This window comes from Trichechus manatus, unplaced genomic scaffold (genome assembly GCF_000243295.1).
Source record: "Trichechus manatus latirostris isolate Lorelei unplaced genomic scaffold, TriManLat1.0 scaffold00030, whole genome shotgun sequence".
Taxonomy (NCBI): Eukaryota; Metazoa; Chordata; class Mammalia; order Sirenia; family Trichechidae; genus Trichechus; species Trichechus manatus.
Window position 1 is genome coordinate 18,616,092 of NW_004443966.1, and position 15,785 is coordinate 18,631,876.

Consider the following 15,785-nt stretch of genomic DNA (forward strand, 5'->3'; position numbering starts at 1 on the left):
ATAGGAAAATATAAGTAAGTGAATGAAACACAGGAGTATCTCACTTTAGATGTAGGTAATTAATTACTCAGAATTATCTTTGTTTCTGCAAGAGCCCTATAGAGATAAGGCCTAGTTGATAAATTATTTAAACCCCAAATTAGAAATATAGAAATTCAAAAAGAAAAAATGTAGCTAGAAATCTAGATTGTGCTAGGCTGGGTCTAGTAAAAATATCTTAAATAATAAGACATTCTTCTCTATTACTAATCTTAAGACCTCTTTGAAGATAAATATTTTAAAATATTACCATGGTTTTTATAAATGTTTAAGAATTGATAGATTTATTTAACATTTTGATCAAATTTGTTCAGATCCAACCAAACATAGCTATTGAATTCAAGAGTGGAGTGGAAATGGATCCCATTCATTGAATAGTTCTATTTCAAAGGGAGATAATTTTCAGAAAACACAAATGCTACTATGCAAGGTGACTGACAGCAAAATGCAATTTAGTAATCAAATAATGTTGTCTTTTAGTGGAATGACAGATTAGAACCAACCTGCAAAGGGACAGGTTATAAAAATGCCTGATGTTATATATTTGACAGTAGAAAAATTAGATTTTTTTTTTAAAAAGGAGGACTTCCAGGATGATGGAGTAGATATTTTTCTTTCCTTCCACTAAGTGTAACTAAAAAACCCTAGACATTATATATAAAATAAACAAAAGAAGACTGAAACACTGTGTATGAAGGCAGAATGGCTAGGGACCTTGGAACCCAAAAAACAACATGATGGTGAATTCCCTGGGTTTTATTTTTGCCTCATTGTGGTGAAATGAGTTCCTTTATGTGGCCTTTTGCCTTGGTTCTTTGGAAAAACAATTGAGAGATTTTCCCCCTGAACCTTGAGGAGTTACCTTTGCCTTACTTCCTACCTCAGAGGGTTTGCTACTTTTGTCCAAGTTGATTGACGTTTCCTGGGCAAGCTGTAAACAATTTGGTTTGCTACTTTTTGTCTGGTCCTGAGGTGTAGCCTGCCATGTGATTGGTATGTACCTTGCAGAGATTGGTCAATAGACTATGCAGATGAGGTGAGTTGTAGCCTACTATGCAAATGAACTCTCCGTGGCCTACTGAGACGATTGGTCAGTTTGTGGTCCTGGTGTCAGTGCTATGCCTTGAAATTGACAAGGAGTTTGTGTATTTAAGCAGCCAGCCCCACAAAAGTTTTTTAGACAGAAGGAAGCAGGAAGAGAATCAGCAAGAAGATGCTGAAGGAAGAGAGAAGAAGCAGAGAGAGAGGAGGTAAGAGACCTCCTAAAAGAGCTGTAACACAGTCAAGGACTGTAACACTGAAGACAGCAAGAGCCCTGGAAAGGACCCAGCGGCAGAGCTGATGGCAACAGGCCTGGGAGGGCCCAGCGGTAGAACCAATGGTGACAGACGGCAGGGCCAAGAGGAACCTGTCCTCAGGGGGCCAAGAGGAGGCCTTCATGGCCAAGAATTGCTGACAGAGCTGTCCTGCACTGAAGAAAGGAAACTTTGCCTACTTGCTCCCTGATCGTGATCTCGAGTAGTACCCTCTTCCTTAATAAACTCCTTAACTGTAAATATGGTCTGTGAGTTTTACGTGGCCGTTGCAACGGATTATTAAACCCAGCAAAGAAGTAGAGAATGCCATGGGAGGAGGGCTGGTGTCAGAATAGGTAAAAAGGTTGGAGAGTGGAAGTATGTCTGAGCTCCACCTCATAGGAATTACCTGACAAAGATTTTTAAACAGTTGTCATAAAAATGCTTCAGTGAGCAATTATGAATATACTTGAAACAAATGAAAAAATAGAATATCTCAGCAAAGAAATAGAAGCTATAAAGAAGAACCAAATTGAAATTTTAGAACTGAAAAATGCAATAATTGAAATAAAAAACTCTGTATATGGGCTCAACAACAGAATGGAGGGGACAGAGGAAAGAATGTGTGAACTGGAAGATAAAATAATAGAGAATGACCCAATTTGAACAGCAGAGAAAAAAAAATAATTAAAAAACAAACAAACAAACAAAAACCCTGGGGACCTGTGAAACAAAAGATCTAAAATTTGTATCATTGGAGTCCTGGAAGGAAGGAGAAAAGTACGGGACTGAAAAAGTACTCAAAGAAATAAATGGCTGAAAACTTCCCAAATTTCATTTTTTACTGTAGATAACTTTTTTTTTTGGGGGGGGGTCTGTATTTTTATATATATTATCCTTTTTAAAACTTTGAAGTTGAGCAAATTCTGAACAGGATAAATACAAAGGTACCTTATAGTCAAACTTGTAAAAACTAAAGATAAACAAAAACACCTTGAAAACCTTGAGAGAGAAGTGATAACTTATTTATAGGGGGAGAAACAATCTGAATGACAGCATTTTTCTGATCAGAAACCATAGATGGCAGAAAGAAGTGGCACAACATTTTCAACTGCTGAAATAAGAGAACCCAGAATCCTATGTGCAGCAATAATATCCTTTAGCAATGAAGGTGAGATCAGGATGTTGTCAGATGTAGCAAAATTAAGAGAATTTGTCACCAGCAGGCTTATCTTAAAAGCATGCCAAAAGCAAGTTCCCTAAACAGTTAGGAAATGATAAAGGAAGGAAACTGGGAACATCAGGAAGGAAGAAAGAATATACTTAGCAAAAATATGGGTAAACATTTTACCCATATAGGTTTTCCTTCTCTTAAATTTTCTAAATTATTTAATGATTTAAAGCAAAAATTATAACATTGTTGATGTGCCTGTAAATGTATATAGAGGATATATTTAAGACAGCTACAAACAAGAGAGGTTAAGGTATGTAAAGGAGTGTGGTAAGGTTTCTACACTTCACTTGAATTGGTAAAATGATGACATCAGTAGACTGTGGTAAGATACACACACACACACACACACACACACACACACACACACACAAATACCTAGAGCAACCACTAAAAGATATACTCAAAAACACTGTAGATATTTCAAAATGGAATTTTTATAACCACTTTATTGAGATATAATTCACCACAATTTTAGAACATTTTCTACAACAAAGTGAAATTTGTAAACATATTCAGGTAACCCGTAGGAAGGCAAGAAAATGAAAAAAGAGAACAAACAGGAAACAACAGCAGCAAGAAATAATAAAATGGCAGACTTAAACCCCAGTATATCAGTACATTAAATGTAAGTGTCTCAATATACTAATTAAAAAACAGATTGGTATTGTTTGTTTGTTGTTGTTAGGTTCTGACTCATAACGACCCTATGTACAACAGAACGAAACATCACCCAGTCCTGCGCCATCCTCACAGTCATTGTTATGCTTGAGCCCATTGTTGGAGCCACTGTGTCAGTGCATCCCATTGAGGGTCTTCCTCTTTTTTGCTGACCCTCTACCAAGTATGATCTCCTTCTCCAGGGACTGATCCCTCCTGATAACGTGTCCAAAGTATGTGAGACATATCTCACCATCCTTGCTTCTAAGGAACATTCTGACTGTACTTCTTCCAAGACAGATTTGTTTATTCTTTTGGCGCAGTCCATGGTATATTCAGTATTCTTCGCCAACACAATTCAAAGGCATCGATTCTTTGGTCTTCCTTATTCATTGTCCAGTTTTCGCATGCATATGAGGTGATTGAAAACACCATGGCTTGGATCAGGCACACCTTAGTCTTCAAGGTGACAGCTTTGCTTTTCAACACTTTAAAGAGGTCTTTTGCAGCAGATTTGCCCAGTGCAATGCGTCTATTGATTTCTTGACTGCTGCTTCCATGGATGTTGATTGTGGATCCAAGTAAAATGAAGTCCTTTACAACTTCAGTCTTTTCTCTGTTTATCAGATTGGTATAGTGGATTAAAAAACATAACCCAATGATATACTGCCTGCAAGAAACTCACTTCAGATATAATGATTGCTATAGGCAGGTTGAAACTAAGAGGATGGAAAAAATTATTTCATCCAAACCTTAATCAAAAGAAAGGAGGAGTGACTATATTAATATCATATAAAATAGACTTCAGAACAAAGAAAATTACTAGCATCAGAGAGAGATACCACATGATAAAAGGGTCAGTTTATCAAGAAAACAGCAATCCTAGATGTGTATGCTCCAAACAATAGAGCTACAAAATACTTGAAGCAAAAACTAACAGGAGAAGTAGACTGAAATAATTGAAAGGAGAAATAGACAAATCCACAATTATGGTTAGGGACCTCAGTACCCCTCTTTCAATAATTGGTGGAATAACTAGACAGAAAATCAGCAAGAATATAGAATAATTTGACAGCCCCATCAACCAGCTGATCTAACTGACATTTATAGAACACTCCACCCAATAACAACAGAATATACATTCTTCTCAGGTGCTAATGGAACATGTACTAAGATAGACCATATCCTGGACCATTAAACCCAAAACCAGAAAACCAAACCTTTTGCCATCGAGTTGATTCTGACTCATAGCGACCCCATAGGACAGAGTAGAACTGCCCCGTACAGTTTCCAAGGATTGGCTGGTGGATTTGAACTGTTGACCCTTTTGGTTAGTCTAGCCGGACTCTTAACTACTGGGCCACCAGGACTCCAACCATTAAACAGACCTCCACAAATTTAAAAGAGTTAAAATCATACAGTGTGTTCTCTGACTGCAGTGGAATCAAACTAGAAATCAGTAACAGAAGGGTAACAAGAACATCTCTAAACACTTGAAAAACTAAACAACACATTTCTAAATAATCCATGGGTCAAAGAGGAAGACTCAGGGAAATTTAAAAAAAAGTACATTGAACCAAATGAGAATGAAAATATGATATATTAAAATTTGTGGCTCCCCACTCCTAAAGTGTGGGCTGTGCATAGTGACTTTCTTCCAAAGAATACAGTATGGGAAGAGGAAAAAGAGAGTAACTTTACAGTGGAAAAATCTAACACACTACCTTAGTCAAGTGGTCAAGATTAACATCAACATTGATAAGTTATGTTGATAGTATCTATTCTTGATATTATGTGATGAAAATGGAACTTTGCTTCTGTGGTCTTTCTCCCAAAAACATATAACCCAATCTTATCATGAGAAAAATATTAGAGAAATCCCACTTGAGGAACATTCTACAAAAATACTTGACAAATTCTCCTCAAAACTGTCAAGGTCTTCAAAAACACAGAGAGTCTGAAAAACTTTCACAGCCTAGAGGAGCATAAGGAGACATGACATCTAAATGTAATGTGATATCCTGAATGGGATCCTGAAACTTAAAAAGGATATTAGATAAAAACTAAGGAAATCTAAATAAAGCATGGACTTTTGTTAATAACAACATATCAGTATTGGTTCATTAATTTTGACAAATATACCATACTAATGTAAGATGTTAATAGTAGGGGAAACTGGGTGTGGGATATATGGAAACTCTTTGTACTATCTTCAGAATTTTTCTGCAAATCTAAAACCATTCTAAAAATAAAAAGTATTTAAATTAAAAAAAATTGTGGGATACAGTTAAAGCAGTATTGAGAGGAAAATTTATATTACTAGGTGCATACATTTGAAAAGAAGTCTCAAGTTGATAATGTAAGCTCCCAAAAGAAGAGCAAAATAAACCTAAACCAAGCAGAAGGAAGAACATAGCGAAGAGCAGAAATCAATGAAATTACAAACAGAAAAATAATAAAACAAGAAACTAGTTCTTTGAGAAGATCAATAAAATTGTCAAGCCTCTAGCAAGACTGACAAGGGAAAAAAAAGAGAAGACACAAATTATCAATATCAGCAATGAGAGGGGATATCTCTGCAGCCCTTGCACACATCAAAAGGATAATAAGGAAATACTATGAAGACCTTTACATATATAAATTTGACACTTTAGATAAAAGGAACCACTGCCTCAAAAAACACAAACTACCATCTAATTCAATATGACATAATTTGAATAGCCCCATAACTATTAAGGAAATTGAATTTGTAATTTAAAAACTTCCAAAATAGATATCTCCAGGCTCAAATGGTTTCACAAGAAAATTCTACCAAAAACATAAAGAAGAATTAGCAACAATTCTACAAATCTCTCCAGAAAATAGAGGAGGAGGAAACATTTCCTAATTGATTTTATGAAGCTGGTGTTATACCCTGACACCAAAACAAGGCAAAGACAGTACAAAAAAAGAAAACTACAGACCAATATCTGTATTGAATATAGACGTAAATATCCTTAGCATAATAGTAAAATAGAATTCAGAAATACATAAGAAGTATACACCGTGACCAAAACCCCCCCAAAAAAAACCCAAAACAAAGCCACTGCCATTGAGTCGATTCCAACTCATAGCAACCCTATAGGACAGAGTAGAACTGCCCCATAGGGTTCCAAGGCTTTAAATCTTTATGGAAGCAGACTTCCACATCTTTTTCCCGTGGACCGGCTGGTGAGTTTGAACCATTGACCCTTTGATTAGCAGCCAAGTGCTTAACCACTGTGCCAGCAGGGCTCCTACACTGTGACCAAGTAGGGTTTATTCCAGGAATGCAGGGCTGGTTCAATATTCCAAAATCAATCAATATAATCACAGTAATCAAGACTATTTGCTGTTGGCAGAGGGATAGACTCATAGAGAACCCAGAAATGGAGCCACACAAATTTTTGACAAAGGTGCAAAAACAGTTCAGTGGAGGGAAGACAGCCTTTTCAGTAAATGGTGCTGGAGCAATTGGACATCCATAGATAAAAAATGAACCTTGGCTTAAGTCTCATATCTCAAACAAAAATTAACTCAAAATGTAAAACGCAAAATAAAATTCTAGGAAAAAAAATCATTGGAGAAAAAAAGCAAAATCTAGGGCTAGGTGGAGAGTTCTTAAACTTGACACCAAAAGCATGATCCATGAAAGGAAAAACTGATAAATTGAACTTCATCAAATTTAAAAATTTTAGTCTGTGAAAGATCCTGTTAAGAGGATGAAAAAATAAACTACAGAATGGCAGAAAATATTGCAAACCACATATCCAGCAAAGGACTAGTTTCTACAGTATGCAGAGATTTCTCAAAACTCATCAGTAACAAAGCAAACAATTCAATTAGAACACGGGCAAAAGACATCAAGAAACATTTCACTGAAAAGGAAATACAGATGGCAAATAAGCACAAGAAAAGTTCTTTGACATCATTAGCCATTAGGGAAATGCACATTTTAACCATAATGAGCTATCATTACACACCTATCAAAATGGCTAAAATAAAAAATATTGACAACAGCCAATGCAGATGAGGGTGCAGAGAAACTGGATCACTCATATGTTGCTGGTGGGAATATAAAATGGTAGCCTGCTGGAAAACTGTTTGGCAGTTTCTTAAAAAACTTTACATGTGCAACTACCATACGACCCAGCAGTTGCACTCCTGGGCATATCCCAAAAAATGAAGACATGTTCACACAAAAACCTATACATGAATGTTTATACCAGCTTTATTCTTAATAGCCCCAAACTGGAAACAACCCAGAGGTCCTTCAATGAGTGAATGGTTAAACAAACTATAGTAAATCCATACCACAGAATACTGCTCAGCAATACAAAGGAATGAATTATATATGTAACATTAATATATGTATATTGATATATGTAATGATGTATGTTCACACGAAAACCTGTACACGAATGTTTATAGCAGCTTTATTTGTATAGCCCCAAACCAGAAACGATGTAAATGAACTTCAGTGAATGAATGGTTAAATATAGTATATCTGTACCATGAAATACTATTAGGCAAGAAAATGAATGAACTATTAATATGCATTACAACCCGAATGAATCACCAGAGAATTATGCTGAGTGAAAAAAACCAATCCCAAAAGGTTACATACTATATTACTCCGTTTATATAACATTCTTGAAATGACAAAATTACTGAATGGCGAGTGGATTCGTGGTTGTCAGGGGCTCAGGGAGAGAGTAGGAGGGAAATTGGTATGATTATAAATGGGCAGGATGAGGGATCCTGTGGTGATGAAGTTGTTCTGTATCTTGACTTTTTCAGTGTTAATATCCCAGTTGTGATATTGTACTATAATTTTGTAAGATGTTATCATTGGGGAAAACTGGGCAACAGGTACACAGGATCTCTGTTATTAGAACTGTATATGAATCTCCAGTTATCTCAAAAGAAAAAGTTTGAAGAAAAAAACAAATGAGAGAGTAAGCTTTGTGCCAGAAGAGTATATAAAATGTAGCTTTCATCTATCTACCTGTCCTTTCCTGCTGTTTTAGAGGAAGATGTGTCTAAGAATAAGGCCTTATGTTCCAGATCTTATTACTTCCCATTTTCTCCATTACTTCCCATGAATCCCCTTTTCAAATTTTTTTCCTTTTTTCTATAAAAATTCTTTCCCATCGAATTCAAACAACAACAACCAAAAAACTAAATAAAAAACTTCCTTTTTGCTTTTCCCTTCACATTACTGCCCTAACCCTAGGCGTCTTTTTTGGCATTGGTTTCTTCCGCAGCTTCTCTGCAGTCCATCTGCAAATCCTGTCATTTTCCTTCCTAAATATCTCTGGAATTCATCTATGTTGCTGTCACATTATTCCAAGCTACTGTCAACTGTCACCTCAGTTACTGCAGTAACCTCCTAACTCTTCTTCCCAAATGTACTCTGGCCTCATTCCAAGTATATTTCTGTCAGAGTAGTCTTTTCAGAGTTCAAATCTCACTGCATCATTCTTAACCCCTAACCACTTTTAAAAGTGCTAAATGGATTTCATTGTTCTGAGGTTAAGGACTCAGATTCTTGAAATGACTTTCCAAGCCCGTGTGACTGGGTCCAGCTTCATCTTTCTCTCTTTTCTTACACTTTGCTTTACTGGTTTCTTTCACATCCTCAGGTACATTGTGGTCCTTCCTGCCACAATTCCGTTGTGTGTGACAGTCTCTCTTTCTGAAATTCTTTTTCTCCTACCCATTATTTAGTTAACTCCAACTCCTTGTTCAGATCTCTTCTCTAGGGATACTTTGTCAGGAAAAGCTCTCAATGCATCCCTAATTTCCTGGCATGTTCTTGTGGTATAACGTCTTGTCAAATTGTCATCTTTTATTTCTGTCTTTCCCACTGAGTTCCACGAGAGCACTGATTGTGTCTTCTTTTGCTCACTGCTGTATCCTCAGCTGCTACCTGCCACAAAATAGGCACTCAAAGAAATATTTGTTAAATGAAAGAGTAAATAAATCCCTCCTCTTTTCTTCATCACATCATTGTAAGAGTAGTCAGTACTGCTTGCTCTCTTTTTGCTCTTGCTGTTACACCGTAGTTAACCTCTTTATCACTAATTCTGGACCCTTACAGTAACTTCCTAATCAAATTTCCTGCTTCTAGTCTTTTCCTTCTCTTGTTTCTTCATAAAATCTGATCTTGTGATTCATATGCTTAAAAACCTGTCTCCTTAGCACACCAACCCCCTCCAGACTGACCTATGCTTCTCAGGGATAGGAACACACACGTGCATGCATGCACGCACATGCGCACACACATTCTTTGTTACGGCAACACTGAACTTGGGTCCATTGACTACTCAGACTTTTTCACATATTGTTCCTTTTGCCTGTATTTGTGAAATTTTGGAGTTCTAAAGGCTTGATTGCTTTATTACTACGAGTCAACATATAGTTGTGTGAACAAGTTAAATGAAATCTGCCAAGCTAATGGACATCTTTTATCCCAGGCTTCTTTTAAGGGGTTAAAATCAACTCCATTAAGTAAGATTGACTACTACTCTGCTGGCACTCAGTTACACCAATGTCAGGTATGACAAGTAGTATGTTTATTAGATATAAATTATTGTATCTCAATTTCAGGAAATACTATACTAACTGGTGTTTCAAATTATGTTCATTTCAGCTGGATATCATGTATATGTAACTGATTTTCCATTTGTGAATGTTAAGTTGCAGTCATTTTGTCTAAATATAAAATGTAGAATTTTAATTTTTGTATATTTTTCTTGTTTTGTGAGGCACCAAAACCCTGTCTTATCTATTTTATCCCAGTCATTCTTGCTCTATTCCATTATATGTTGCCTTCCTCCTCTATTCCATCTCATGAAGTTGGGATTTGAGAATATGATTATGATGGTTCAGATAGGAAGGCCAGTTGATTAAGTTTAGTCATGACCTTGCAGGGTAGTATTTCCTTGGAGAAGTCATCAGACCAGATTCTGGTTTTCATTTTTCTGTGTCCAGAAACATAATCTTGTTTATCAGATTCAGGAAGACTAATTACCTAAACTCACAGTATACTGAAATTTAAGCCAGTATATTTAGTTAGAACAAGAATTATAAATGCAACTTGGACTGGATAGTAAGTGCTTCTTTTTTTTTTTTCATAAGGAACTCATATGAAAAACCTGTTTATAGTCAGAACATTTTTTTGTTGAGCATAGATACAGAGTGGAAATATATAACAGTATTAAGTTTTGAGAGAAAAATCTTGACCTATGAAATCAGTTTAGACATAGAACATATGTACATTTATTATTGTCTAAACACCATTTCTCTTTCATGTTGTCTTTGGTACTAGATTTTGAATTTATATCATTTATGAAAGTGACTTTTAAAGTGGCAGCTTTAATTATGAATATCTCTAGAATTAATTATATCCCTTGCTTTATGTCAGAAATCTTTGTATATTTGATTTAGCTTATAACTTTTGTAACTGACTGAAGTTGTTCACTTTATAAAAAATTTGATCAGAATGTTGATTTGTGATTTCTTCCTTGATGTTTCAGGATCATTTTAGTTTCTCTTTAAATAGACTTAAATCAGTCTGTAGAGTTGTGTCATTGACTGTCATTGTCCTTGGTGATGATGGCATGATGATGGCTGATTTGTGCCCAGCTACAACACCCAGGTAGCTGCTCTCTGGCTACTAGCCGCCTCTCTCTCTTCCATTTCTTTCCTAGCCAAGCCATCATAGGAGACGTCCAGTAGTCACTGAGACCCCAGGACATACCATTTCTGATCTGACATTTTGCCCTTTCTCTTTTTATTTTCTTTTAGTAATCTCAGTGTGGCATAGCTGTGGTGGTGTGACTCTCAAATTGCTTCTAGACTTGGAAATTACTTAATTTGCAGAAACACTGGCCAGAGTAGTGAGAATAGGGATGGGGGTAGTGGTGGAATTTGTCACAAAAATGGTATCCCTTTGGAAGTAACTAGAAATGTCAAAGATAATTCATTGTAACATTTTGGTTTGTATTTGTGGTCTTTATGTTTGTAAAGTATGACCAAAACAAAATTGGAGTAAATTAAATTCTGATAAATTTTATGTGAGAGTTTGTCATTCTGTAGCTGTATGAATAATTATAATACTATTTAAGTGTTTTCTCTGTTTTATGTAGAGAGTTTGTCAGGTATTATTTTCCAAGTACTAAAACGCATTGTTGTTTTTTTAATGCAGCTCTGAAAGATTGGTATTGCTGGCAGGTGGTAGCCTGGGCATCAGTGATATCACTGAGGATGATGCTGGGACTTATTTTTGTATAGCTGATAATGGAAATGAGACAATTGAAGCTCAAGCAGAGCTTACAGTACAAGGTATGTAAATACTTACTATATAAATAAAAAATGTTATGTTCCTTCTGGGCTTGCTGATTATTTAACATGAAAGTGGGAAAGGCAGTATTGTATAATATTTAAAAGCTTGAGCTTTAGACTAGACTGCCTTGTTCAAATTCTGGCTATTATTCTTCCTAGCTGTATAACTATGGGAAATTTACTTAACCTCTCTGAGCCTCATTTTCCTTATCTGTAAAATGGAGATACTGAGATTTCTTACCTCACAGAGTTGTTTGAAAATTAAAAGAGCTAATACTTCTAAAGTTCTAAGAATAATAACTAGAATATAGTAAGAGCTCAGATTAGTTGTTGTTATTTTTATTAGTAGTAGTAGTATGAGTAGTTATCAGGAGGGACCAGTCCCTGGAGAAAGACATCATGCTTGGTAAAGTAGAGGGTCAGTGAAAAAGAGAAAGACCCTCAACAAGATGGATTTGACACAGTGGCTGCAACAATGGGCTCAAACATAGCGACGACTATGAGGATGAGGCAGGACCAGGCAGTGTTTCATTCAGTTTTACACAGGGTCACTGTGAGTCAGAACCGACTCCATGGCACCTAACAACAACAACCACCACGACAGCTCTTCTGGACAGAGTTTCATATGTAAATTCTTACGGGAGAAAAAGCACTGGGAATAGGGAGTCTTCCTAGGTTGAAACCTGTCAGTCTGGAAATCTAGAGGATGTAGGGCATTCTGAGACAAGAAAGCAGAACTAGAAGTTCCAGATGTCCCAGATCACACCCTTCTCCCCATTACTACTCATACTGTTGTTCTTGTTAGGTGCCGTCGAGTCAGTTCCAACTCATAGCGACCCTATGTACAACAGAATGAAACACTTCCTGGTCCTGTGCCATCATCACGATTATTCTTATGTTTGAGCCCATTGTTGCAGCCACTGTGTCAGTCCATCTCATTGAGGGTCTTCCTCTTTTCTCTGACCCTCTACTGTACCAAGCATGATGTCCTTCTTCAAGGACTGGTCCCTCCTGATAACACGTCCAAAGTACGTGAGATGAAGTCTCGCCATCCTTGCTTCTAAGGAGCATTCTGGCTGTACTTCTTCCAAGACAGATTTGTTCATTCTTCTAGCAGTCCATGGTATATTCAGTATTCTTCGCCAGCACCGTGATTCAAATGCATTAATTCTTCTTTGGTCTTCCTTATTCATTGTCCAGCTTTCGCATGCATATGAGGTGATTGAAAATACCATGGCTTGGGTCAGGTGCACCTTAGTCCTCAAAGTGACAGCTTTGCTTTTTAACACTTCAAAGAAGTCTTTTGCAGCAGATTTGCCCAGTGCAACGTGTCATTTGATTTCTTGACTGCTGCTTCCATGGGTGTTGGTTGTGGATACAAGTAAAATGAAATCCTTGACAACTTCAGTCTTTTCTCCATTTATCATGATGTTGCTTATTGATCCAGTTGTTAGAATTTTGGTTTTCTTTATGTTGAGGCGCAGTCCATACTGAAGGCAGTAGTCTTTGATGTTCATCAGTAAGTGCTTCAAATCGTCTTCACTTTCAGCAGGCAATGTTGTGTCGTCTGCATATCACAGATTGTTAATGAGTCTTCCTCCAATCCTGATGCCACATTCCTCTTTATATAGTCCAGCTTCTCAGATCATTTGCTGAGCACACAGATTGAATAAGTATGGAGAAAGGATACAACCTCTACGCACACTTTTCCTGATTTTCAGCCACGCGGTATCCCCTTGTTCTGTTCGAACGACTGCCTCTTGGTCTGTGTGCAGGTTCCTTATGAGCACAATTAAGTGTTCTGGAATTCCCATTCTTTGCTATTCTATGCCAAGAAATATGGAAGGCAGCTACCTGGCCAACTGACTGGAAGAGATCCATATTTGTGCCTATTCCAAAGAAAAGTGATCCAACAGAATGCAGAAATTATCAAACAATATCATTAATATCACACACAAGTAAAATTTTGCTGAAGATCATTCAAAAGCGGTTGCAGCAGTACATCCACAGGGAACTGCCAGAAATTCAAGCCAGATTCAGAAGAGGACGTGGAACGAGAAGTATCATTGCTGATGTCAGATGGATCCTGGCTGAAAGCAGAGAATACCAGAAAGATGTTTACCTGTATTTTATTGACTATGCAAAGGTATTCGACTGTGTTGCCAGTGGAAGGCCCAGTAAATTGGAGTGAACAGCAGTTTGTACTGAGGTCCCTGGGGCTCTTTGCTCTGGGGCTTCCTCCCTCCTTTTCTGACTTAAGTTCATTTGGTTGGATACAGTTAGGGCCTGACCTTTAAACATTTCACCAGATAGAGTAGCTGGAACCCCAGAGGAACATTAGTTCACAGCAGAACTAGCCACCTGTATAGTACAATTACTATAAAAGAAAGACAACTACATGAATAGTATATATCATCTGATGGAGAATTATTGGAAAAGATTGACCAAAAATTAAAAATAAGCATGTTAAACATATTTCAGGAAATAAAGGAAGATACTAGCAGTATTATACAAGAATAAGGAAACATAAAAACAGAGAGTCAAGTAAAAATACTAAGTATGAAAAATGTAAAAATTAGTCTGGTGTACAGCTCAGGCTTTTAATGAAAAATAAAGAATGCAGCATATTGGGTGATAGTTGAAGATATACAACTGGTGAACAAATTCATGAGTTGGAAAATGAGATTGAGGAGCTCTTTGAGAAGAGAAAAGTAAATGATAAGGAGAGAGAACATATAGAATAAAAACCAAGAGGTATAAAAGTTAGATGTAGAAACACTCCCCTCCATATAAATAGGAGCCCCAGAGGAGAGAAAAAAAGGGAGTAGAAAACATTTGATGAAATAATTAAGGTAAATTTCTCAGAATTAAAGACTGATAAAAAGGATTAAAGGCTACTAAATCGGGAAGAGAAGGAAAAACCCACCCGTAGACAGATTACAGTCATAGATAATTTCAAAGAAAAACTTCTAAAACCTTCTATAGATAAAGAGCAGATCACCTCCAAAGGAATAAGAAGTAGAATACATCTAGTGTTGATTTTTGAGAAACCCAATAAGAAGTAGAATACATCTAGTGTTGATTTTTGAGAAACCCAACTATGCATTGCTTGTACAAGACACATCTTAAATATAAAGATACAGAAAAATTGAAAATTAAAAGGCTGGAAAAATATAAGTCATAAAAAAACTAACTGGAAGAAAGCTAGTGTAGTTATCAGGCAAAGCATAAGGCAAGATGGATTATTAGAGATAAAGAGGGACATTTCATATTGGTAAGAATTAACCTACCAGAAAAATAAAACTATTCTAAGTACGTATGTGTTTCATAACATAATCTCAAAATGTGAAAAGCAAATACTGACAGAATTACAAGGAGAAGTAGACAAAATTCCAGTCATAGCAATAGAGTTTAACACACTTTAGTAACTGGTTGAAAATGCAGACCAAAGCAAACAAACAAGCAAAATAAAACCCCAAATGGTATTTATATAGCATAATTGAACAGCACAGTTAACACACTTTACCCGTTTGACTTTCATATAACTACACCAAATAAATTAATAAACCCTATTTTTATTAAGGATCTCTATGTGGCACAAATCGTTTGCACTAGACTACTGTCTTAAAAGTTGGCTGTTTGAACCTCTGAAAAAAAGCCTAGTGATCAGCTTCCTTTAAAATTATAGCCACAAAAATCCTATGGAGTGGTTCTGCTCTATAACAGATGGAGTAGCCATAAGTCTGAGTCAACTTGATGGCAACAGGTATTTTTTATAAGTGTTATCGCAAATCGTGGATCTGAGCTGCCTGCCGCAAAAGCCAGTACTGAGAGGGGTGAGGTGAGCAGCAAGAGGTTATATTGTATTTCGATATACAGGAGACAGAGGGGAATGAGCTCCTCCAGAAGACCTGTCTCCTCAACTGGAGACTGGCTGAAGGTTTTATACGGACAGGATTATAGTTCCTCTTCATGGTGGTCACATTCTGCGCATCCCAGATGATCTAACTTCTTACTGGCAATCCTTGAAGGTTATCTGGCACCGTTAGTCATGATTGTCACGTCACAGATGAGTTAATCCTAGTCCTTGAGGGTTATCAATTTGTTCTGCCACCCTCCAAGAAGAAACTTTAGTCAATCTTACTGGAAAAGGAGGAGGGAGAAAGAAGAAGGAAAAAAAAGAAAATATCATG

General features: G+C 36.6%; 1 protein-coding gene across 1 annotated transcript in view; it reads left to right on the forward strand.

Moving 5' to 3' along the window:
* Nucleotides 1–15,785, forward strand: part of NEO1 (neogenin 1) — a 216,027-nt gene that overhangs the window by 62,524 nt on the left and 137,718 nt on the right. Inside the window, exon 5 of the mRNA XM_023729866.1 lies at nt 11,456–11,592. Coding sequence (XP_023585634.1) covers nt 11,456–11,592 — 137 coding nt within the window. The remainder of the gene's footprint in view (nt 1–11,455; nt 11,593–15,785) is intronic.